Here is a 25,317-nt window from a genome sequence, read left to right on the forward strand (position 1 = left end):
GCGATTGAGTAAAAGGGTAATATGATCAGCATTTGCTGTTATATATTCTCCTTTTATGAATGTGAATTCCAAAACAGACTGAGATGGGGTTTCTTTACGGTAGTTAAAGGTTTTAAAAATGAACTGACACCTGAGTGTAACGGATTACTGAAAACAAAATGTTGTAGGTTGTAGTCGTTTGAGGACGTTTTAAGTGGACCAATGCACTGCATATGTTACCAAAGAGCAGTCTATTGTTAATTGAACAATTACATTTTTATTTAACATTTCTTACGGAAACACATGCATGGATGAGTTATAATCTATAGATTAGATCTATAGATCTATTATATGCATTTAAATAAGATTTGATGGATTTTAATTTCTTGCCACATATTTTGAACCAGAAATAATAGTTTAATAATGCTGATAGGGAAAAAAAAGCCCCAGATGTGGACTCACAATGTTTAAGATGCTTACAGTCTTGACGCTTTGTGTTTTTAGGTCAGAAAATATGATTTCCTGAAAGCTCAGAGGTAACCTTTTCAAATGAAATGAGGAAATGTTAAATAATGGCATCATTTCCTGAGAAAGACCCTCTTTATTGTTGCCTCTGTTGTGAAAGCATGATAAAATATACTGTATGCCAGAAAATGATGCCCTATGGCACACTGTGAATATTCATGCGTATGCTTGTAAACGTTAGCGTACACATGGTTGTAGGAGGACTTCAGGCTGGTGTGTCACTGAGGCGTACTATGGATGGAGACACGTCTGTGTTAGTGATGTCATTATCACTGACGAGGGTTATTGTGGTGCTCATAGCAACAGCTTTCACAGTATCAATCAGCTCCCCCGCAAAGCGCCCACTGGGCTAGAGGGGAGCAATCTCAGAAAGACCCAGCTTCCCTTTCTTTCTTTTCCCTTTTCTTCAATTGATATAGTCATAGTGTCATTCACTATTACGAATTGTTTTTTCTTAAGCGTGGACAAACAAATTGGTTCTTTTTGCCTCCTCAAAGCCTTTTAAATGTAGAAAATGTGCATTTATGCTTTAGGTTTCACACACTCACACACACACACACATATATATAGAACATATAACACCATACTAATACTGTGTTTGACGCACTTTTGCCTTCAGAACTAGTTTAATTCTACGTGGCATTGACTCAACAAGGTGCTGAAAGCATTCTTTAGAAATGTTGGCCCATATTGATAGGATAGCATCTTGCAGTTGATGGAGATTTGTGGGATGCACATCCAGGGCACGAAGCTCCCGTTCCACCACATCCCAAAGATGCTCTATTGGGTTGAGATCTGGTGACTGTGGGGGCCGTTTTAGTACAGTGAACCCATTGTCATGTTCAAGAAACCAATTTGAAATGATTCAAGCTTTGTGACATGGTGCTGGAAGTAGCCATTAGAGGATGGGGACATGGTGGCCATAAAGGGATGGACATGGTCAGAAACAATGCTCAGGTAGGCCGTGGCATTTTTAAAATATGCCCAATTGGGGCCTAAAGTGTGCCAAGAAAACATCCCCCACACCATTACACCACCACCACCAGCCTGCACAGTGGTAAAAGGCATGATGGATCCATGACCTCATTCTGTTTACACCAAATTCTGACTCTACCATCTGAACGTCTCAACAGAAATCGAGACTCATTTTTCCAGTCTTCAACTGTCCAATTTTGATGAGCTCTTGCAAATTGTCGCCTCTTTTTCCTATTTGTAGTGGAGATGAGTGGTACCCGGTGGGGTCTTCTGCTGTTGTAGCCCATCCGCCTCAAGGTTGTGCGTGTTGTGGCTTCACAAATGCTTTGCTGCATACCTCGGTTGTAACGAGTGGTTATTTCAGTCAAAGTTGTTCATCTATCAGCTTGAATCAGTCGGCCCATTCTCCTCTGACCTCGAGCATCGACAAGGCATTTTCGCTGGACGTTTTTCCCTTTTAACACCATTCATTGTAAACCCTAGAAATGGTTGTGCGTGAAAAACCCAGTAACTGAGCAGATTGTGAAATACTCAGACCGACCCGTCTGGCACCAACAATCATGTGTAACCCCTCCACCCGGGTCCTACTCGTCTCGCTCCGAGCGGGACTCGAACCCAGGTCTCCAGCATGAGAGTCAGGCGCTCTAACAAGGAGGCCAAAGACCGCAACCTCTAGCGTCTGTCTGTTCAATACATTGGCCACGTCTGGTATATATAATATGAATTTTCATTGCACTAATTTTTATTGTCATTACCAATGTGTTGAGTTGATTAGTTATATTTTTGTGTAGGAACAGTAAAGTCCCCTATAACTGCCATCAATGGGCCTTACATGTGATCTGAGCTTTCCTTCATGTGAATGAATGAACATGTGATGCTCAGGTTTCTGAACTTGGGACACAACAGCGTTACTTTCAGAATGAAGGGGTGCGAAGAAATAATGAGTTGTTCAATTTCGGGCTTGCAGTGTAATTTAAGTTTTGTAGTTTCATTTCTTTAATCCTTCATTTTATACCCCAAGTCATTCACATAATGTGAAAAAAAAACCTCATGTAACAGGTGAAAAACATACAGTGCATATTTGGTCAGCTATAGTAAGTGTAATAATATTAATATGAATAAAACTCACAGCATGTGGTCTTTACAAGCAGATTGAGTGGCAGTCCTCATTTAGTCTACAAGACGCATTTCAAACACGAGGTCCATTTTTACAGGATTTTTGCTAGTGGATACCAGTAACATCTGAAATGTTTGTGCTGTTTATCTATTGAGCATAGACATTGTCCAGCAACACAATCTTGAAATAATATATTAAGGATGTAAATGTCAATAGTCTGAATAGTGATTATTAGCTGGAAGCAGAAGCCATTCGCCAGTTTAAGACACAAGCAAACATCACTGCTATTGGTTTTACATTTGGCAAGATGCAAAAACACATGCTTATTTAATGGAACAGCACATTGTGTCGTAACTATACCCCAAAAAGCAACAGAATTCAAATATTTGTCATGTTTTATTATAAAACAATATTAGCATAATGGTTTTACACTTGCAATATATAGCTACAATCATCTGTGTGTTTGACAGTTAGCAACACCAATGCATCGAATGAAACAGACTTAAAAATACATCAAAACAGTTAAGGATCAACCATGGTAAAAGTGGGCATAATCTTGAAAGTTCATTCAATTAGCATCAATTTATATGACGAAAAAATTAAACTTTTAGCACTTTAACCATTATGCATGGACTTGCAATAAAACAATATATGCTACACAGTCTTGTGTTGGAGGCCACATTTTACAACCCGTCTCATTTAATTGCATAGGGGCTAAGAAGCATTGAGCCAACAATTGCACTTATTAGCTACAGTAAAAATGTTAGACGTAGGAGAGAACTGTCTTTTTTTTTTTTTTTTATAAATACAGTGGGAGCAATGGGACCTAAAACCATTCTTATATGTAAATCTAACTTGAACATTCAGGAATTTGGGGCCTTTCACACAAGACACGTTTCTCCCTTCAAAAACCGAACGAAGCAATAAAACATGAGGGGTCTAGAGAATTTTTGTTGTTGAACTACTTTTAACTTGACGCTCCCTAAAGGGATCCTCCACTTTTTTTGGAAATAGGCTCATTTTACCACTGTTGAGTTTTACCGTTTTCAAATCCATTCAGCCGATTTTCTGATATTTAGAAGAATATCAGTAACCAGACAGTTTCTGGTCTCATTGACTTCCATAGTAGGAAAAAAATATACTATGGAAGTCAATGAGACCAGAAACTGTCTGGTTACTGATATTCTTCTAAATATCAAAAAATCGGCTGAATGGATTCGAAAACGGTAAAACTCGACTGTTTAACTCTGGGGGAGTGGTAAAATGAGCCTATTTCCAAAAAAAAAAAGTGGAGTATCCCTTTAAGTGATGCTCATGGTGTGAGGTGGCAAAAAAAACAGTAACATAATGGCCAAAGATGTCTGTCCATACGTAGGCCAACCAAAAACAGCAGTCAGAACACAGTGTGAACGGCCCCTAAGATTGTCAACTTGCAAAAATCTAGTTGAGATCAATAATGAGTCTTTGTTCCAATATGGATTTCATAAAGGGAAAAATCAATGATTCTTCCACGCTTTAAAGACGTGAAACTATTCAGTCCGCTTCCTTCCAAATACGGCCGACATGCTCCTCACGATACCCTTGAAGCCTGCGTTGCCCTTCTTGAGCGCCCTCGCTTCGCGGATGAGCTCAAACAGTTCGTGAAACACCATCAGCACACCATGGTACGTCTCCGCAGCGGAGACCTCAAAAAACCCACAGTCCGCCGAGAGCGCCAGCAGCCGGCCCTCCTCACTTGACACCGTACGTCGGTGCTGGAGGTCTCTCTTATTCCCCACAATGATGATCTGAGCTGCGCTGGCCAGTTTTTGCTTGGCTTGCCGTATGCACTGCACTTGTTGCCGCACCACATTGAAGCTGGCGCGGTCACAGATGCTGTAAACAAGGATATATCCATCTGTCCACTGCAGCTGTCTGTCGCTAATGTATCCCGACTCCTCACCATTCTGGAACAAGATATTTATCCATTAATTCTATTCACTTTGATGGTACAGATTTCAGCTTTAAAAGATTAGTTACTATCCTCAAAAGGTACTAATTAGTCATTTATTAAGCTAGTCTTGTTATATGCTATACATCTCAACTGATAGCTACAATTGATTTATTTAATAGAACGTATATCTAGATAGTAGATGGCTTTAAGGAATAAATGTTAAAAGGGCTTGCCATACTACTACTGCCGTGCAAAAAACTTTCAATCATTCTTTGGAATTGGCAAAACGATGCTTACCTGGTGGCAAAGCGAGTCCCATATGTTGAAACAAATATCACGCCCGTCGATCTTGTCAGTATGGCTGTATATTGATTCTGTAAAAGAGAAAGAAATGAAAAAGTTAGGCAAAACGAAGGATATTTTACTGCACATTACAATGGGGATCAAGACAAGAGAGTGATGATGAGAATAGCCTTTATGCTTACCTATATCTCCATATTCTCCAATGAACCGCCTCGTTAGAAAGCGCACGGTGAGCGCTGTGAATAATACACATAAAGATTGTTAGAGCCGTAATTCAGACTGTAAATTAAGGTACTGGCAATGTCGGTGCAGAACTTACCAGATTTTCCAACGTTCTCAGCTCCAAGTAACAAAATGTTGGCCTCCACTTTCTGCTGGTTGCCTTCCATGGTTTTGCTGCTGTGGCGAATGCGTGATTTCACTTGAACAACCATTGGTAGGTAGTACAGGCTGTCGGTAGAGTCCTACAGTGAGCAGGTGTTGAGCGTATTTTGAAGCGCTTTAGAACGCGTGTTTAAATAGACTCAAGATGCCTGGGCGGGGCTTCCTCACTAGACTGACCAATCAGAGCGAAGAGCGTCTGTTGTTTTTGTCTGTAATTTAGAAGAATACATTTTCTCTACGCACAACACGGGAAAACATTATTTTCAGGTGGGCAATTTTAGAGTTTCGGTATTAAAAAAATGAATAAAACATTTTTATCGAATACATTGTGAAGTTATGGAAGTTTTTTCCCTAACACAATTCAAATTAAAATTAAAATGCTAAAAAAAAAGTCTCAAAACATTAGCTCAAATGGTCAAATCATTAAATAATAAATCAAACTCTAAAAAAAAAAGAACTTGCCCTTCATGCATATCATATGGAAGGGTTTTTTTTTTTTAATCAACAATAGCCTAATACACTCTAAAAAATGCTGGGTTGTTTTAACCCAACTTTGGGTCAAATATGGACTAACCCAGCCGTTGGGTTAAATTTTTACATTACATTTTTAACCCAACATTTCGGGTTTGTCCATATTTGACCCAAAATTGGGTTAAAACAACCCAGCATTTTTTAGAGTGTAGGCTACATTGATTGGTGAATAACATAAATTATTGTTAACTCGGGGTTCATCATATTATTTCAGCAACATAATTACATTGTAAGTAGCAACTGAGGCTCTTGTCAAGGCATGACACCAATCCAGCAAATTCGGCTATGAATTGCAAATGCTTCTAAATGAGATCATCTTTAGCAACTAATTACGACTACATTCAATTAGCAATACAACACAGACATATGGCCCTTCTTGATCTGCCATGGCAAACGCTTTTTCATGACAATACAGTTCTCCAACTTGCCTTGTAACTGCCACCATGGCCTTCATTAGCCGATAAATGACACTTTTCTTTAAATTCCATTGTTCAGATCCTGCCTAAACCTCATTGCTGTAAGCATACTATGAATGCTGTCATAGTTTATCTGCAAACTCTGTGTCCATTTTTCTTACATCAACTCTTGTTGAAGAGCGACGCCAAGTGGTAGGCTATATGCGAACATTTCTCCTTCAGTTAGATTAGAAACACGCCTCCTGGTGGTCACATAAACAAATGACGGGGAATCAAGCACATTTTAGAAATGGTTACAACAGGATACAAAATGGATACATTTAAAATCATACTAAATCTAAATTGGTCTAAAATACATTAGCCTATAGTGCAAGTGAGTTTTTGAGTTGTAATGAGTGGAAATTCACATTATGGTAATAGGGACCATTATGGTAATGTTGACAATTGTTGCATTTAAATTGACCCCACGGTTAAGTGCAATATGCGCCTGCAGTAAAATAGATATGTTTTATCTCCTTTATTCAGCAACTGGGAATGGACAGTATTCACAGTAAAACAGAATCAAGCCTACTTGATATCAAACAACTCAACTAAAAAAGCCTATCATATACGACCAGATTGTTTGGACTACAGCCTAATACTGTTTAACTGAGATTTATGCTTGTTATAATAATATAATGGAGTGTTTAAATTTTAAAGCTGGGTGCTGAGATGTTGAACTGGGCAGAGAGAGAAGATGGGTTTTATTATAATCTGAGGTAATTTGTAAATGTTCAGTATCTGAGTGAGAAAGTAACAAACACATTGCAAATGGAAATTCAGTTCACTTCAGAAAAACATGTCAATTGAATGATAGAAGCAACTTAATTTCAGCCCCTCTCTTTTTTATTGATTAACAAAATTAGCTAGGGTTTTTGCTTTAAACACAAACCTGACAAGTAAGTCTGCTTTAGTATAGGCCAAAGATGACATTGTCAATGACAAAATATTTAGGCTATTAAGATATTTACATTACCATTCACAAGTTTAGAATTGGTAAGATTCAAGTCACCCATTCTCACCAATGCTGCATTTTTTTTTTTATCAAAACAGTGAAATATTTTTCCAATTTGATGCGCAAGAAAAAAATATATTATCAATGGTGAAAATAGTTGTGCAAAATATTTTTGAAGTGACTGCGATAATTTTACATATAAAACGTAAAGTAAAAAAAAAATTGCACTTATTTTTCCTATACTTTATGAAAGCAAAACTTGATCATTATAGTACAGGGAACAAACAATGGTTTCAAAACCTACATAATGGATGTTCATGGGTATGAATGCATACTGTATAAACAGGAAGAATAATGGAGTGGTTTCAAACTTGAACTCAAATTAGTTCCCAAGTTTTTTTTAGCTTTTACCTGTAATTTTGGCCTTTTTGAACATGTCAGGAAAAAAAATCATTTATCTGTATTACTACTACCAGAGAATGTCTAATTGAAGAGAATTGGCACTGGCTGGTTACTTCCGGTTTCTGGACTGGCTGCAGTAACACGTCTCTGTCCATGCGGGGGCGCTCGCGGTCGAGTGCAGAATGAATGGGAGTCAACGGCGTTTCACCCCCAGAAATCCACTTTTCTCAGGATGTAATTTTTTGTCAACTAATTTTAAAGTTGCACTCAAAAGGGAGGGCTAAGAAAATACACTCAGCTGAAAATTGCATTTGTAAGTTCAATTATCTGTTCTAAAAATCCGTTCAAAACGGTGATGACGTCAAACAATAGCAGAATGCTAGCGTGCTCCGGCCAACAACAGCCTAACCTGTAAGAAATCAAAAGGACATAAGTACTCGTTCATTTGACTTTTGGCCTATAATCTATATTGAACTTGCGGAATCAACAATAAAATCTGTTTATTTAACGACAAGCAGGTGAAAGAGACACATTTAGCCGTTTAGCCCCATAGACTCCCATTCATTCTGCTCTCGCCCGCGATCACCTCCAGTGGAATTCTAATGGAACTGCAACCAAGATGACACACAATAGGGCTAATAGGAAGTGCCAAGGCTCTCCGTTAGACAGGCTCTGATACAACACAATTCCCAAAATACACATTTTAGAAGCCAAAGAGTTTTATTGAACGAATGTATTAAAAGTCTATTAATCAATATTCTGCCAAAATGATGTCTTTCATGCATCTTAGCCGTCTGCATGTTCTGAAAGTGGAGAATAAAACCATTAGATAGTACTATAACAACAGAGACGCATCAGTCGATAAACTCGCTGCTAAGCTGAAGCTGAAAGCCCTCTAAATGTTCCTTCAGTCTCTCCCTGACATGGTCCGACTGGTGCGTGAGCTGTCCGTTTTCCCACCCCGTAGACGTCAGTATCATGGAATCACACTTCACAGTCACTCCATCCCTTTCTTCAGAGGCCTTTGACTGAGATCCATCCAAATTAGTCTCGACCTCGACTCTGTTCGTTTCCCCCGTTTCAGCAACAACTGGCATCAGTAGCACATGATCGTCTGTCTTTTCCTGTACCCAGAAAAACTGCTGTCCCTCTCCCTGCTGGATCTCCACCTCGCTCTTTTCCTTCGTGCCGAGGTCGGGGAGAAGAAGTTGTTGATGCGGCTGAAGCACTTGGATTTGCTGTAGCTGGAATGCTGAAGAAGTTTCCTGTATTGTTGCGGAGTATTGTGATATGTCAGTCTGTGGGTGAAGTAGAGCGAGTTCCTGGATTGCTTCTGCATTATCATGGAGCTCGAGAGACGCTTCGTCCTCGTTGCTCAACTGATGCGGTTGCAATTCCATGGTGACCATCTGCATTGCGTCCTCATTCTCTGTGCTCTCGCAGAAATACAAGTAGTAGCTTTGCTGCTCCACGGGCGACACGTCGGTCCTAGATTTCTCTGGCTTTTGCTCTTTAAACACCTTTGCTTTCCTTTTGACTTCCTGGATTCTTTTAGGTTTATGTCTCGCCTGAGATCCTTGAACCTCATCTTTGTACCCACTTATTTTATTTCCTTCATTGTCTCTTCCGCAATAAAAACAGCACCCTTCGTCTTCCTCCGCTGTGACTTTTGGCCTCGCCTGTCCCTGTCCGTTCCATCCCTCGGCGAGAAGATCCATTTCATCAGTTGCACTCTCCTCCAATCCCTCAAGATTGCAACCTCTCTCCACCTTCGTCCCTTGTCCCTTTTGAGCGGCCCAGCTTGAAAACCTACCTCCTCGGGCCTCCTTCCCTTTCACCCCGTCTTTTGAGCGGGACAGGGTACTCCTCAGTCGGTTCTCTCTGAGGCGCAGCAGCGCGTGGCGTAGGCGGTTCTCCCGCCGGCGGGCGGCACTCAGAAGACGCAGCGCTTTTTCCAAGCTGTCGATTGCTTTGTCATAGCGCTTTCGCCACACTAGAGGGCACAACTGAGCGTAGTTGTGCTCTTTGGGCAAGTAAAAGCCAGGAGGCGGGGGGAGGCGCTTCATGTAGCAGGATGGAGACGGTGGACGTGGAGAGGGTTGAGGAGAACAGGGGTCAGGAGGTTGTTCATCTAATAACGTCTCGGATGAACGAGGATGCTCATGATTATCCTCCCCGTCGCCTTTTTCACACTCGTCATCTGCTACTTTTAGCACCTCAGTCTCGTTGTTGAAGATCTCGTGGCTTTCTGATCCGTCATTATCATTGGAGTTCTTGCCACTGAAAAGAAGTTAAGTACAGATTTAGATGTAATTTGATAATTCCTTTTACAGTTGGTAAACATGGTGACGTTTTTTTGTGGGCGGAGCTTAGGTGGAGGCAGAACGATCCCTCTGGCCGCTAGTTAGCTTGTTTTTTTAACGATGACTGGAGAAAATCCGATTTTATCTTAATGTTTAAGGGCCCTCAGTGTCCAGGACCGCGATTATTTTTAACGGACGGAACCAGATTGGCCGACCCGTAGCCGCCTACACGCTCACTCAATGCATGGATGATCTGACAGGATTAACGTTACGTTACCTCGGTTGAGTGGCCTGACTTCTACACCTACCTTATAGAGAAACCGATCGTAAAAAGAAACAAATAAATCTTTAGATGCCTATATGGTCCGACGACAACTCGAACGTAAAGAGTGACATTATGGTGCGATTTTAATGATGTGAATATTTTCTAGAAATAAAAATTCCAGATACAGCATATTCATTTTTCATCAATTCTTGCACCAAACAACGCAAGATGACATTTAATAATAGTGACAATAATTTAAGCTCCTTATTATGTAGCCGAATCTGTGCTGGTTTGTATTAGCCGCCTCCAGTTTTCACTTTGTTTTGCGTCCAGCTAGCGCCGTGACGGAACTGTGACGTCGGCGCAAAAGGGGTCTATAATGACATCACTTTGTAGGACAACTCGAAAGTTAGCGTCGCATGGGTTCCCTCGGTCGAAGTAACCCATTTGCAGAAAAGCTATGCATTTTCCCCATAGACTTTTGGAAAATCGCAAAAAATAAGATCTGTGACCCTTTCACGTTTTGTCTGTCAAGATAATCTTTACAGGTTAAACCAAAATGTATACATTTTGAAGCCTATATAAAGTTTTTAAAAAAGACAAGCAGACACAATAAAGTTTAAAAAACCTCGAGCAGGTTATAACTGTGTGTTCTATGTCATAGATCAAAACATGAAAATATTTAGAGGCTTTGTTCACCACAGTCCTTATCTCAGGCGATTTAGCAAAAACCCATTCAAAAATCCCATAGGCTTTAGAGCGAGGGAACCGGGAGTGCTCGCTTCCGCGTTTTGGCCTACAGTGACGTCGTAACTTCGGCACTCTATTGTCTTTTGAACTTTCGATTCATCAAAGAATCCTGAAAAAAATAAATCGTACACAACTGTTTTTAACATTGATGATAATAATGAATGTTTTCTGAGCATCGAATTATCCGCATGATTTCTGAAGGATCAACTGAAAATTCAGCTTTGATCACAGGAATAAGTTATATTTTTAAAATATATTAAAATAGAAAACAGTTATTTTAATTTGTCTTAATATTTAACAATATTAGTTTGGTTTTTTTTGCAACTACACATTTGTAATGATGAAGTTGCATTTTGTACATTGAATATCGAATAACACATTACAGTAAAACCAATCTGTATTGCAGTATATATTAAAAACTTGTGTTTTTGTAAGAAAATTATCCATATTTATAACTTTAAAAAATATAATCACTAGCTTCCGGTAAAGTGATGTATCAACGAACGCAGAAGCGCAGAGGATGGAGCAAAACAAAACACCAGTCACGAATTAGAAGTCTAAAAAGAGTATTTTTCAAGAGAGCTTGAGATTGTTGCCCAGCCCTGTTTGTTTGAACCGCGAGAGGCGTCTGCTCTCACCTAAGCTTACGCTACTCCAACATCCTACGTCATACATAGGGTCAGAGTTCACTATAGCACAATAAAAAGAGTTTTTTTGTTGTTGTTTAAGTTTTAGGTAAGATACCTGATCCCTTTATCCACCTTTCGAGGTCTACCTCTCCGTTTTGTTGCACATTTCCCAGCAGTGCCTCTTTCATGAGGCTGAATTTCAAATACAGTGGGAATCGCATCATCCTTCAGTCTGCGATAGCCACTAAAAAAAGAAAAGAAAAAGGAGGTTTCAACATTATTTTCTCATCTTCTAATAGCAGAATAATTAAACGTAAAGTTTTTTGGGTCGTTGCTTCTATGAAAAGTTACGAGTTTAATAAGCAGCAGACCTGACTCCAGAGAGTTCAAAGCTATCAGGGGTGAAGTGTTTAGAGCAGAAGTAGATGAAACCACTCTGAGGGTCCCACTGGCCTTTTCCCTCAGGGCCTTTGCGATGAGAGTTGATAATCCAAGTTGTGCGGCGAGGGTTTCCTTTCTTTGGCAACCTGGAAAATGTAATCATGAACAATATTGACAAGTTAAGATAACTGAGCAACTGCTACTGAGACATATTCTTTTACACTCTTGTTCAACAGACAAAACAAATTATTATTAACAATCTCATGTAGTTCAGTGAACTGATCACTAGGAGGCAGACATTAATCATTATCGTTTCTCTTGAGCCGACCAAAATGTTGCATATTTTGATTCAGGAGGCATGGCAGTGCTTAAACCATCAAACTGTAGATCACATATACATTCTATTGTAATTATCATTTTTAAAATGCATAATTAATGCATCAGCTTTTTAATGCATAATGTCAGTGTAAATAATATAAACATGTTCTACAGTAGTTGTTCAGCTGGGTCTGTTCTGTTAGGACATGAACAGAAGTAAGAAAAAGGTCTGAATTCAGATAATAAAACATTGAGTCTGTTCTTCAACATGGCCACTACTGATTCGGAAACATTTATATGCACCTGTGAAAAGTGATTCCAGATTTCCGGACGTCTTTTGTGTCTCTTGACTTGCAACCTACAGCAGAACAGTGTCTGGGCATCTAAAAAAAAATAAAAAAATAAAAATTAAGGTACTGGCATCTTTCACCTTTTTTTTAATCACACACATTTACCTAATAGCTTTTAATGATCTAGATTAAATTATATTTAATTAAACGAGATCAGATCTAACTACCTGCAAATAAGATGTGGTTAAATGGAAATAAAATAAATAAAAAAATAGAAATAGAAAACAAACAAAATCAGACTCAGAATACAGGTTAAAAATAATATAAAACTTAATGCACATCATAATAATAATAATAATGATAACACAAATAATAGCTAATAATTGAAAAAGGAAAGACTATATAAATAAAAAATAATTATGCATGCATCATATTCATCAGTAATTTTATCATTTATTTGAGATTTTCAGAATTAACACGTTTTCCTGTTTTGAATTTCTTAAAATTGTATGCCAGTTAATATGGCGATAAAAGGCCCTAATATCGTAAACTGTTCGGTTGTAACAGTTTTTTAAGCAGCCGACTATCGGCTACCGATCGCCCGTATCAGTGTGACTTGATGTCAGCTCACGTATGTGATGTGTTTGGGGCTGCAGTGTTGTCTTTAGGCAACTACATAGCTAGCATGCTGCTAAAACAGTCGATACTTAAGTCAGCAGCTGACATGTTGCTCATTTGAAAACAAAATGAACCCAGACTACTGAATACAAATGCGTCCTGCTTTTCTAGCAAAGAATATTCTCAGCAATTTCTGCCTTTAAAACCATCCTTTAAACTCACCACAAAGGCCTGCGACCTCACGCAGATGGCCGTCTTCTTCTTCCTAGGCGCTGTAGATTAGACCCGCCTTTCAGCAGCAGCCAATCATAGCTTTGTGTTACTCTGACGTTACGAGGTTTGCATTTTTAAAGGAGTAGTTCGCTTTAAAAAAAAGAAAAGAAAAAGCCTGAGATTCAAAAGCCACACTTTGCACTTTTATTAGAGACTATTTGTATTTTGAAAATAAGTCTCACAAAAGATTCACCATCACTGAGTTTACTGGCAATGGGCTCTATTGGGCGTTATTTCCAGTGAAGGTGTAAAAGGATGCTCGATAACTTCCGCCGATCGTAGACTACAATGCAAAACCGAGAATTTATATTGAATTTTATACTCCATGGTTATACTAAAGAGACGATATTTACAAAAACAGATAAAACAGACACCCCTCGTTGTGTTTTTGCTTCTTTTTAAAATTATAAATAAACATAACTATATATAAAATTACATCTAAACGTATGTACGTTTCATTTCAAAGACGGGAGTACAGTAAATTTTGAAGATTCTGCCATAATCCCGTTTTCCTCGGTGTTCCTCCGCTTTAATAATTTAAAAAAATTTAATTTAAATGGACGAGCTTCCTTGCGTCAAATGCAGAATTTATGTGTGCATATAGCAGCCCATAGTTTTTGGCAGTAGTTCACTTAAAAAAAAAAAAAATTTGCTGATAATTTACTCACTCCCATGTCATCCAAGATGGCCATGCCTTTCTTTCTTCAGTCGAAAAGAAATTAAGGTTTTTGATGAAAACATTCCAGGATTTTTCTCCATATAATGCACTTCATTGGGAATAAGGGTCTTCTCAAGCGAATCGATCGCTCATAAAAACAAAAACAAAAAAACAAAGTTAAAGTTTGATAAGCTCAAATGGTTGCCTTGCTCTGTTCTATCAAAATAAACAAATCTTTTTTCATGTCATTTGGTTCATTCAACGAACGAGTTGACTCGAGTCAAACGAGTTGACAGAACAGAGCAAGTCGAGCATCTGATCTTACAAAACTTAAACTTAAACTTTTTGTTTTTTTAAATGAGCAATCGTTTCGCTTGATAAGACCCTTATTCATCGTCTGGAATCGTTTAAAGCCCTTTGAACAGTTTGCACTGAAACTGTCTTTTGGACTTGAACCGTTTGGTTCCCATTGAAGTCCATTATATGGAGAAAAATCTTGGAATGTGTTCATCAAAAACCTTAATTTCTCTTTTCAACTGAAGAAAGAAAGACGTGGACATCTTGGATGACATGGGGGTGAGTAAATTATCAGCAAAAGTTATTTTTCAAGTGATCTATTGCCAGTAAACTCAGTGATGGTGAATCTTTTGTGAGACTTATTTTCACAATACAAATAGTCTCTAATAAATGTGCAAAGTGTGGATTTTGAATCTCAGTGTGGATATATGATTGTGCTAGTTTAAGCCTCAAAGTGATGTGCATGATACCGAGAGGTTTCTGAATGCATTTCAGCTCAGCTGATGTGTGAAACACTGAAGCGAAACATGCAAACCACAGACACCTAAATGTATCACTTGAATGTATCACATCAATAGGCCTACTTAGAAATACAGAGGAAATCCTGCCGGTTTAATGCATGGGAATAAGCAAAAATGTTAATTAATATTTCAGTTTTTCTTGCATTGTTGGTGAATAAGAGATGTGATGGGTGAAGCTAAAGTTTAGCGATTTAAAAAGCACAATTTAGACTTTAGTAGACTAAGAAAGGTTATCAATAATCACAATCAATTAGCACAATCATTTTCCCGAGAGTGTAGCAGCACTGTAAGCTGCTACACTCTCGGGAAAAAAGGTAAGAGCTGTCACTGGGGTTGTACCTTTTGTACCTTTTCAAAAGGTAACCTTTTTCCATTTTAGGTGCTAAAATGTACATTTTAGGTGCTAATAAGTACATTTTAGGTGCTAATATGTACTTTTTAATTGCTAATAAGTACATTTTAGGTGCTAATGTGCACTTTTTAATTGCTAATATGTACGTTTTAGGTGCTAATATGTACATTTTAGGTGCTAATATGCAAGTTTTAGGTGTTAATATGTACATTTTAGGTGTTAATATGTACATTTTAGGTGCTAATAAGTACATTTTAGGTGCTAATATGTACTTTTTAATTGCTAATAAGTACATTTTAGGTTCTAATGTGTACTTTTTAATTGCTAATATGTACGTTTTAGGTGCTAATATGTACATTTTACGTATTAATATGTACATTTTAGGTGCTAATATGTAAGTTTTAGGTGTTAATATGTACATTTTAGGTGCTAATATGTAAGTTTTAGGTGTTAATATGTACATTTTAGGTGCTAATATGTAAGTTTTAGGTGTTAATATGTACATTTTAGGTGCTAATATGTAAGTTTTAGGTGTTAATATGTACATTTTAGGTGCTAATATGTACATTTAAAGGGTAATGTGTACATTTCAGGAGCTTATATGTCCATTTTAGGTGCTAATATGTACCACTAAGGTAGCAATATACAGCCTTTGGGTACAAAAGTGTACCTTTTGAAAAGGTACAGCCTCAGTGACGGCTTTTGTACCTTTTTTTTCTGAGAGTGTACATTTCACAAGTCTAATGAACCCATAAGAACACAAACACACAGATCTGTCTTTAAAAATGATTTTAATGCAAAAACCCAGAAAAAACAAACAAACAGAGAAAAGCGCCGGAAAAAGAACTACGCAAATTATACCAATACACTTATTTTCTATCGCAGATGAAAGTGCTGTTAGGCTATATTAAGATAGTTTTCATGCAAGGATGGATTCAAGATGCAGGTCACAGCAAAAATAGCTTTCCATGAGTACTCTTGAAGTTTGAGTTATTGTAAGCCGATTCAAGCCTGTGCATGTCTTTAACCAGAACACCATTTCTTGAGCTGAAAATGTCAGCGAGGTGAGAAGCCATTGGGGAAGGTTCGTGTTCATCACACCGTGGGCCCTTTAGACTGGGAGCACATGTCACTTTATAGGTAAAAAAGAAGGTGCCATATTTAAAGACACAAGCCTCACTTACAACTCCACTTCTAATTTCAAAAGAGCATTGACCAAGGAGATTGCTGTTCCAGCTGCTGTCTGCATCAAAAACTTTAAAAGTTAGTCTATTGCTCATCCTAATCTTAATAGGAGAAAAACGAAATATTTCTGACCAACGTGGATTGTCATTATTATCAATAGTCGCAGTGCGCTTGATTTGTGTGCCATATTTAACTGATACAGCACCATCTGTTTTACTAAATCTATCTCCATAGAGATCTTTGGCTCTAAGTTTGTAGACTGTCAGGGTGGCAAGTCCTTTTTCAGGTGGACAGCAGTTAGACTTTATAACTTGACTACTTTCACAAACACAAACACATCGGTCTCTTGCACTGCACTTCTTACCAATCTTGCACGGCTCTGAGCAAACTTTCATAAGGGCATTTTTAATTATGTATTCTTCAACAGCTCTTTTCAGTCCTTTCCTAGCAGGGTGTGTATCACTCAGTAAGAAATGTAGAGGTTTCAGAGTGTAGTGCACAATGTCAGGGACACTCTTCAAAGACTCAAACCAGTTCTTGCGGGAATTTGGGTGTGATGAACCAGAAAAAAGCAGATCTTCTCCATTTATGTTTCCTCCGATAATCTCTGTCTGACGCTCACTGAACATGGAGCTGAACTTTTCATTTGTGCCCATCTTCTTTTTCTTTTCTTTACAAAAATGGCTCTCTGCCTTCACAGTTACTCCATAGTATGAACCAGACGCTTCAACATCCAAACAGTCTTTCACTGCAGTGTCTGTGAGTCCACTCACGGCTGCCTGACAGGTTTTGATGGCTGTTATGGCTTTGATTCTCCCCCCTAACATGACACTTGTGGTAAAGTGAGTGCCATATGTGGTGATCAGGTTGCGGTAGGCGTCTGGATCATAGGATGCAGGGAGGTTTTTGATTGCTTGAAGAAACTCTGCATGAAGATGAGGATTTTCAGCTAGACCATATCTGTAAAGAAACAGTAAACAAACTTGAATTCAGTGGGAGCAAAGAGGGAGTCATTTACAATTACTAGAAAGTCATTCTATGAGGAAAAGCAAGCCAACTCTCTCACCTGTAAAAGCTGCATGAAACTTCATGTTTGGTGAAACTGTATTTGTCTTCTTTTGATTTGGTCATTCCAAATTTGGCTTCCCTGGAATGAGTGCTTCCGACTGCAGCTCCAGCAACCTTCACATCTAAACCAACTTTCCAGCTGACCGAGAGTGCTGATGATGAATCATTGACCAGTGCTTCACTTGATTCAAAGACCTGACTGGAGACTTTATTTGAACACTTTGGCAAGGTCCTCCAGAACACAACAGCTGCTGGTAGCTTCTGTTTTATTCCATTCATGTAACGGTTTCTGCGCAATTTACAAGTGCCGTTTCCTAAATCCCACTCCTCCATGTTGATCACGTAAGCTCCTTTTCGTTCCATGGTCACAACATCAAATCCCTCTCCAGCGAGATTGTACCCTGGAACAAAGGGAGCATCCACGCACTCTTTTGATGCTCCTATGTCATCCTCTCCAGAAATGGTCACGAGAAGCAATGCCCAGAAAACAAGGTAAATCTGGAACTGCCCCATCATCTGTAGCGAGATGGTAATTTTTCAATATTTTTGTCAAATCAAAAAAATAAATATCACTTAACAAGAACAATGGTCAAGAATTGTAACAGAATTTACAATTTTTTTTTAAGCAAATAGAAAATTAAAAAGGATGTTAAGCAGTAATTGTCTCTTTAAAATAATAATAAGATTGATTTAATAATATTGTTTCACTAACCTCCCATTAAATGTAGAGCTGAAATATTCAAATATAAGTTACAGGTTGTCTCTCTAACTCCTCGATTGCTGAGTGGTTGTGGGTGTCAAAGATTTATAGTGCAAATATGCCATGACGTGGTTGTGACAAATCTTCTAATAACACATTGCCATTATCTGTGAACAAAAGAAGAACATTTTAAGTACAATCATTTGACAAAAAAAAACCCTCGGCAAATGGAAGGCAGTGTCACAAAGAAGATGAACATTTATGCATGTTCACACCGGGACGAATTTCGCGCGCGTTATTCGTCAACGTTTAAAGCCTCGTGACTAAACAATGGGCGCCAATGTGAGTGTTCACACCGACGCGAAAAACGCCACGCGTAAAAGCGTCATTTTTAAAAAACGCCTCGGGTTCGTTTTTTTGGTTTGACGCGCCGCGTCAAAACCTATCCGACCAACCCGATTGGCGGGTTTGCTCACGTGTCTGGTACTTCTGAAGTTACAGTAAAACACAACTTGGGGGCGCTCAAACACAAAACGGTCTTGCCGAGCACACATACGGCGAAGAAGAGATAAGATACCTATGGGCAAGATAAATGTTGAGCTGCTGGTCTCGGAGCATAAAGAGCTATATTAGTATTTCTGTAATAATAGTGTATAGTATAGGGTAGTCTCAGCCTCAGACGTCACGCCCACGGAACGTTGGCTAAACGTCTGATGCATATGGTACACTTAACTGGAAACACTTCAGGAATGTCGAAGTCGTCATCTGATTGGTTGAATTTTATCGGATTTCCGGGGGGCGTCAGTGTCGCGTTTATTTTCGGTCCGCCGGGAAACAAAGACGTGTGACGTGCGGAAGAAAAACGTGAAAAGTGACAATGAGCATTAATCAAGATCAGCTAAACGTAGTTGTATGTCCCCTCCTATCTATTATGGAAGATCAAGTGAAGTACTTAATTGCGAAGGGGATATCAGCCGCGTTTGTGGGCAAACATGAAACAACAGACGCTGACATCGCAGCTGGCCGATTCAGTATTTTACAGTCTATGATTCATATATAGGGCGCACACTGGATTATAAGGCGCATAAGATACTGCAGAGTCAAACGTTTTACTGGGTTTGCGTTATGCATCCACTAGATGTGCTAAACTAAAGGCTAAAGGGAATGTAGCGAGTGCGCGGCGCCGGAGGTGAGGCGTTTATTTAGTAGGCGTGAGCGCGCTGGGGCGGGGACGTAACTTACATTCGCAGCCTGCGTTATGCATCCAAGAAATATCGCTCCCCAGATGTAGATCTACATTTTGTTTTGTTTCGCTCGGACATTTGACACCGTGTACATACGGTACATACACGTGGAATCACTCGGACATTAATGTTGCCATGCTACGTGCTCAAGCTATGCTATTTGGTAACTGTTATGTTATCTCTCTATACATTCTAAAAGTCTAAATCATGCGTTAGAAAGTGCATTTTCCAGAACAGTTTGTGTTAGCCATTGTTTTGTTTATGATGTTCGGAGGCTATATGTTGTTGACAACCACTAATGTCATTATATAGATCAGTGTTAACAAACCACTATACATATGTCATACAGGGAGTAAAGGTATCCGACGTTGGTTCGTTCGTTATCAAGTTAGGCTGTTTTCACACATATTTCTAAACAGGTCTCCCTTGCAAAATAGGTTCTAACCCCAGGGGCTTCTCCTGGTTAAAGGGTATAATATAATAAATAATTAGTAGCCTAAAAACTTCCTTGTAGTTGTCATGGATACGCAACGCTCCACTCGGTAAAGCGACTGCTTGGGTGCGGTGACAAAAAGCAGATTTAAATATCGTTTACTTTTCACAATGCAGCAGCGCCTGGCTCCACCCAAATATGTGTGAAAACTGTGTTGATTGACTTGACAATGAACAAACGAACATAGTTTTAGACAAATATATTTAGATAGCTAAGCTTTAGATAGCCGGTCCACTGATGTAAACAACGGCAACTGGAACCGAAGTACCCAACATCCGCCCTCAAGCCTGAAGTTAGCATTTTTCTCGTGCACAGAGTCAATTCCAGACCTTCAGCCGTCAGTCTGTAGGTCTGGCTACGCGAGACTAAGTATAGGGTGACCAACAGTCCTGTTTTCCCGGGACATGTGTAACGGTCACTTTGTGCTTTATAGAAATCTGAGTTGAGATGAGAACTGCGCATAGTGTGTAGTGTCAGTTCTCTTACGAGAGGTTCTCTCGTATTGCGTAAGCTAGCTTACGCTATGGGAAAGATTCATCTTTTCTGAGAAGTTGAAGCCAAAAAATGATCCTTTAATTTTGTATCCATTGTCAACGCAGTTCACTGCAGCAGACCATGAGCGGGCTAGCTATGAGCGAGCAGCTCATAGGTTCGCTCAGGGAGAACTGCTACAGCCTATGAGGGAACTCGGTTGAACTCGTGGCCAATGAGAAGCAGACACGCTCTCATTGCGTCAAAGCCCGCCAAACGGCGTATAAATAGGCGAGTTTCCCGCTGTTTTCCGATTTTCATCTATTCAGCGAGGCTATATGCACCTGCTGATCTCCGAGAGGAAGCCGCGTCGCCGTGGAGAAGGCATCTCTTAGCGAGCTTGGACAGAGTCTGAGGAAGCCGGCCGTCTTCGCCACCTTCAGCCATCCTGTGAGCTAACGCCATCCGGCGACGTATCCTTACATTTGTATTTTGCTTGTGTAACTTCACAAAAGAGCAGCGAGCGTCTTTTTAAAGATGCCTCGCACACATCCCCTCTCAGCGCCGGAGTCCCGCGCTGTATGAGGGACGAGCCGCTTAACGCGGCTAGCTTTCTTTACTTTACAAGAGAGCTAGCCCGCCCCCCGCGGCCTCTTATCTGCTCGCGCTTATCATCTTGTGTCTTTACTGCTGTGGCTCAGTGGTAAAACACAAAGTTCCCTTTCAAGGCGGTCACTTCGACATTTACGTCGATGACGTAGTATGGGAACTCCTCCCCTTCTTCACTTCTTCACATTTTAGGTCCTAATGTACATTTTAGGTGCTAATATGTAAATTTTAAGTGTTAATATGTACATTTTAGGTATTAATATGTACATTTTAGGTGTTAATATGTACATTTTATGTTCTAAAAGTACATTTTTAGGTGCTAATATGTACTTTTTAATTGCTAATAAGTACATTTTTAGGTGCTAATGTGTACTTTTTAATTGCTAATATGTACATTTTAGGTGCTAATATGTACATTTTACGTGTTAATATGTACATTTTAGGTGCTAATATGTACGTTTTAGGTGTTAATATGTACATTTTAGGTGCTAATATGTACATTTTACGTGCTAATATGTACATTTTAAGGGTTAATGTGTACATTTCAGGAGCTTATATGTCCATTTTAGGTGCTAATATGTACCACTAAGGTAGCAATATGCAGCCTTTGGGTACAAAAGTGTACCTTTTGAAAAGGTACAGCCTCAGTGACAGCTTTTGTACAGCTTTTTTTCTGAGAGTGTACATTTCACAAGTCTAATAAACCCAACAAGAACACAAACACACAGATCTGTCTTTAAAAATGATTTTAATGCAAAAACCCAGAAAAAAGAAACAGAGAAAAGCGCCGGAAAAAGAACTACACAAATTATACCAATACACTTATTTTCTATCGCAGATGAAAGTGCTGTTAGGCTATATTAAGATAGTTTTCATGCAAGGATGGATTCAAGATGCAGGTCACAGCAAAAATAGCTTTCCATGAGTACTCTTGAAGTTTGAGTTATTGTGAGCCGATTCAAGCCTGTGCATGTCTTTAACCAGAACACCATTTCTTGAGCTGAAAATGTCAGCGAGGTGAGAAGCCATTGGGGAAGGTTCGTGTTCATCACACCGTGGGCCCTTTAGACTGGGAGCACATGTCACTTTATAGGTAAAAAAGAAGGTGCCATATTTAAAGACACAAGCCTCACTTACAACTCCACTTCTAATTTCAAAAGAGCATTCACCAAGGAGTTTGCTGTTCCAGCTGCTGTCTGCATCAAAAACTTGAAAAGTTAGTCTATTGCTCATCCTAATCTTAATAGGAGAAAAACGAAATGTTTCTGACCAACGTGGATTGTCATTATCATCAATAGTCGCAGTGCGCTTAATTTGTGTGCCATATTTAACTGATACAGCACCATCAGTTTCACTAAATGTATCTCCATACAGACCATCAGCTTTAAGGTTGTAGACTGTGAGGGTGGCAAGTCCTTTTTCAGGTGGACAGCAGTTAGACTTTATAACTTGACTACTTTCACAAACACAAACACATCGGTCTCTTGCACTGCACTTCTTACCAATCTTGCACGGCTCTGAGCAAACTTTCATAAGGGCATTTTTAATTATGTATTGTTCAACAGCTCTTTTCAGTCCTTTCCTAGCAGGGTGTTTATCACTCAGTAAGAAATGTAGAGGTTTCAGAGTGTAGTGCACAATGTCAGGGACACTCTTCAAAGACTCAAACCAGTTCTTGCGGGAATTTGGGTGTGATGAACCAGAAAAAAGCAGATCTTCTCCATTTATGTTTCCTCCGATAATCTCTGTCTGGCGCTCACTGAACATGGTGCTGAACTTTTCATTTGTGCCCATCTTCTTTTTCTTTTCTTTACAAAAATGGCTCTCTGCCTTCACAGTTGCTACAGAGTATGAACCAGACGCTTCAACATCCAAACAGTCTTTCACTGCAGTGTCTGTGAGTCCACTCACGGCTGCCTGACAGGTTTTGATGGCTGTTACGGCTTTGATTCTCCCCCCTAACATGACACTTGTGGTAAAGTGAGTGCCATATGTGGTGATCAGGTTGCGGTAGGCGTCTGGATCATAGGATGCAGGGAGGTTTTTGATTGCTTGAAGAAACTCTGCATGAAGATGAACGTTTTCAGCAAGACTATATCTGTAAAGAAACAGTAAACAAACTTGAATTCAGTGGGAGCAAAGAGGGAGTCATTTACAATTATTAGAAAGTCATTCTATGAGGAAAAGCAAGCCAACTCTCTCACCTGTAAAAGCTGCATGAAACTTCATGTTTGGTGAAACTGTATTTGTCTTCTTTTGATTTTGTCATTCCAAATTTGGCTTCCCTGGAATGAGTGCTTCCGACTGCAGCTCCAGCAACCTTCACATCTAAACCAACTTTCCAGCTGACCGAGAGTGCTGATGATGAATCATTGACCAGTGCTTCACTTGATTCAAAGACCTGACTGGAGACTTTATTTGAACACTTTGGCAAGGTCCTCCAGAACACAACAGCTGCTGGTAGCTTCTGTTTTATTCCATTCATGTAATTGTTTGCGCGCAAGTTACAAGTGCCGTTTCCTAAATCCCACTCCTCCATGTTGATCACGTAAGCTCCTTTTCGTTCCATGGTCACAACATCAAATCCCTCTCCAGCGAGATTGTACCCTGGAACAAAGGGAGCATCCACGCACTCTTTTGATGCTCCTATGTCATCCTCTCCAGAAATGGTCACGAGAAGCAATGCCCAGAAAACAAGGTAAATCTGGAACTGCCCCATCATCTGTAGTGAGATGGTATTTTTTCAATATTTTTGACAAATCAAAAAAATAAATATCACTTAACAAGAACAATGGTCAAGAATTGTAACAGAATTTGCAATTGCATTTTAAAGCAAATACAAAATTAAAAAGGATGTTAAGCAGTAATTGTCTCTTTAAAATAATAATAAGATTAATTTAATGATATTGTTTCACTAACCTCCCATTAAATGTAGAGCTGAGTTAGGTTGTCTCTCTAACTTCTCGATTGCTGAGTGGTTGTGGGTGTCAAAAATTTATAGTGCAAATATGCCATGACGTGGCTGTGACAAATCTTCTAATAACACATTGCCATTATCTGTGAACAAAAGAAGAACATTTTAAGTACAATCAGATGTGACAAAAAAAAAAAAAAAAAAAAAACTCTGCAAATGGAAGGGAGGACCGGTCACAGGGGGGCGATCGAGACGTTTTGGCTTCGCTTTGGGAGGCTTGTGCGGTCCCGGAGCATAAACGCGACAGCGACTACAAAAATATCGACAAAAGAGACCTGCTATGGAGTGGTATTGCAGAGCAAATGGGCCTTGATGGTGAGTTGAATTTCACTTAATTGTCTTTCATGCAGCTAGCTATGCTTGTAACTTTTTCCAACAAATGTTTGACGATCGCCATTTGTGTGCTGTAGTGGAAGAGGTAAAACAGAAATGGAAAAGCCTTCGCGATACATCTAACGTTACCAGAAAAAAAGCGCGAAGATGATTGCCGAAGTGGACAGGCTGACAAAAACAAAAAGCCTTTGAAATTTATGAAGGTCGTGGAGTTCCTCGCAACATCAACTAAATTTCGAAGGTATTATCATTAGTACTTTTCAATACGTCACGTTCCGGATGCGCGGCCAGAGGCACTCGGATGTAAACAACAGCATGGATTGCGCTGTTTATATACTACTGAACATATTGTTACACACATAAAAAAAATTCAGCAGAAATATTCAGCCAAATTGGCGAGTCCGTTGAGTTTAGTGGCACTGTTGTTGTTCAGAGTCAGACACTACCAGATAATCTGTGCCGAACATCGGAACCATCGAGGTATCGTTAATAAACACGATTTTTTTCTCCGATTCTCGTGAGGGGGAAAATCGGGCATTTAAATCGGCCTAAAACTCTTGTAGTGTAAACCAGGCATTAGAGCAAATAGTTGATATGGAAAGTGGTCTGTACTGTATGAGTTTTTGAGGAGAAAAGAGTAACGTAAATAACTGAGGCAGAAATAACAGATTATCAGTTGGAAGAATTATCTTTCGGAAGGGATGTACAGGCAATTGTGAATCCCACATCTAATGTGAAGATACATGAAAAAGGAAGTTCCTGGTAAATTAACGAAAGCCTTAATATCTTTGTCATCATAAATGCCACCAAAGCAATTACTTTACATTTAACCCATTGTGGACAATGAAATGGTTTATTTCCTAATAAATTATTTAAGGTGAATGACGACGCTAAATGAAGGCTTTATTCTGGTCACCGTTCTCCAAGTAGAAATGAAAATGTGTTCGTGTTATGCTAAAGTATCCCCCTCCTAAGTGTTTTTGGTTCAGTCCTGTGTCCCTGTTTTCCCGCTTCGTTTGTGTTCAG

The 25,317-nt window shown here is 39.3% G+C and overlaps 4 protein-coding genes across 4 annotated transcripts; all 4 read right to left on the reverse strand.

Moving 5' to 3' along the window:
- Positions 1 to 2,973: 2,973 nt before the first annotated feature.
- LOC120485100 (Ras-related and estrogen-regulated growth inhibitor-like protein) lies at positions 2,974 to 5,338 on the reverse strand. The gene is made up of 4 exons (XM_039680625.2): positions 5,152 to 5,338; positions 5,015 to 5,068; positions 4,827 to 4,903; positions 2,974 to 4,542 (listed from the first exon to the last, which is right to left on the reverse strand). The coding sequence occupies exons 1-4, from the start codon at positions 5,264 to 5,266 to the stop codon at positions 4,126 to 4,128; spliced, it is 663 nt and encodes a 220-aa protein (XP_039536559.2). The 5' UTR covers positions 5,267 to 5,338; the 3' UTR covers positions 2,974 to 4,125.
- Positions 5,339 to 8,042: 2,704 nt separating this feature from the next.
- Positions 8,043 to 13,447, reverse strand: thap7 (THAP domain containing 7). The gene is made up of 5 exons (XM_039680616.2): positions 13,336 to 13,447; positions 12,509 to 12,588; positions 11,878 to 12,033; positions 11,622 to 11,750; positions 8,043 to 9,839 (listed from the first exon to the last, which is right to left on the reverse strand). Exons 2-5 carry the CDS (start codon positions 12,586 to 12,588, stop codon positions 8,414 to 8,416), a joined length of 1,791 nt encoding a protein of 596 aa, XP_039536550.2. The 5' UTR covers positions 13,336 to 13,447; the 3' UTR covers positions 8,043 to 8,413.
- Positions 13,448 to 15,988: 2,541 nt separating this feature from the next.
- LOC120485095 (perforin-1) lies at positions 15,989 to 18,297 on the reverse strand. Its single transcript, XM_039680618.2, has 3 exons — positions 18,180 to 18,297; positions 17,466 to 17,983; positions 15,989 to 17,359 (listed from the first exon to the last, which is right to left on the reverse strand). Exons 2-3 carry the CDS (start codon positions 17,981 to 17,983, stop codon positions 16,162 to 16,164), a joined length of 1,716 nt encoding a protein of 571 aa, XP_039536552.2. The 5' UTR covers positions 18,180 to 18,297; the 3' UTR covers positions 15,989 to 16,161.
- A 3,451-nt stretch (positions 18,298 to 21,748) lies between these two features.
- LOC120485093 (perforin-1) lies at positions 21,749 to 24,042 on the reverse strand. Its single transcript, XM_039680617.2, has 3 exons — positions 23,904 to 24,042; positions 23,189 to 23,706; positions 21,749 to 23,082 (listed from the first exon to the last, which is right to left on the reverse strand). The coding sequence occupies exons 2-3, from the start codon at positions 23,704 to 23,706 to the stop codon at positions 21,885 to 21,887; spliced, it is 1,716 nt and encodes a 571-aa protein (XP_039536551.2). The 5' UTR covers positions 23,904 to 24,042; the 3' UTR covers positions 21,749 to 21,884.
- Between the last annotated feature and the right edge of the window lie 1,275 nt (positions 24,043 to 25,317).

The sequence above is a fragment of the Pimephales promelas genome, chromosome 18 (assembly GCF_988280905.1).
Source record: "Pimephales promelas chromosome 18, fPimPro1.hap1.1, whole genome shotgun sequence".
NCBI classification, from domain to species: domain Eukaryota; kingdom Metazoa; phylum Chordata; class Actinopteri; order Cypriniformes; family Leuciscidae; genus Pimephales; species Pimephales promelas.

Coding starts and splice junctions, on each gene's coding strand:
- LOC120485100 (XM_039680625.2), bottom strand. CDS start 5,266: ATGGTTGTTCAAGTGAAATCACGCATTCGCCACAGCAGCAAAACCATG. Junction 4,904..5,014: donor TGGAGAATATGGAGATATAG/GTAAGCATAAAG, acceptor TCTCTTTTACAG/AATCAATATACAGCCATACT. Junction 4,543..4,826: donor GGGACTCGCTTTGCCACCAG/GTAAGCATCGTT, acceptor ATCTTGTTCCAG/AATGGTGAGGAGTCGGGATA.
- thap7 (XM_039680616.2), bottom strand. CDS start 12,588: ATGCCCAGACACTGTTCTGCTGTAGGTTGCAAGTCAAGAGACACAAAA. Junction 12,034..12,508: donor TCTGGAATCACTTTTCACAG/GTGCATATAAAT, acceptor TACATTTTCCAG/GTTGCCAAAGAAAGGAAACC. Junction 11,751..11,877: donor TTTGAACTCTCTGGAGTCAG/GTCTGCTGCTTA, acceptor TTCTTTTTTTAG/TGGCTATCGCAGACTGAAGG.
- LOC120485095 (XM_039680618.2), bottom strand. CDS start 17,983: ATGATGGGGCAGTTCCAGATTTACCTTGTTTTCTGGGCATTGCTTCTC. Junction 17,360..17,465: donor GTTTCATGCAGCTTTTACAG/GTGAGAGAGTTG, acceptor GTTTCTTTACAG/ATATGGTCTAGCTGAAAATC.
- LOC120485093 (XM_039680617.2), bottom strand. CDS start 23,706: ATGATGGGGCAGTTCCAGATTTACCTTGTTTTCTGGGCATTGCTTCTC. Junction 23,083..23,188: donor GTTTCATGCAGCTTTTACAG/GTGAGAGAGTTG, acceptor GTTTCTTTACAG/ATATAGTCTTGCTGAAAACG.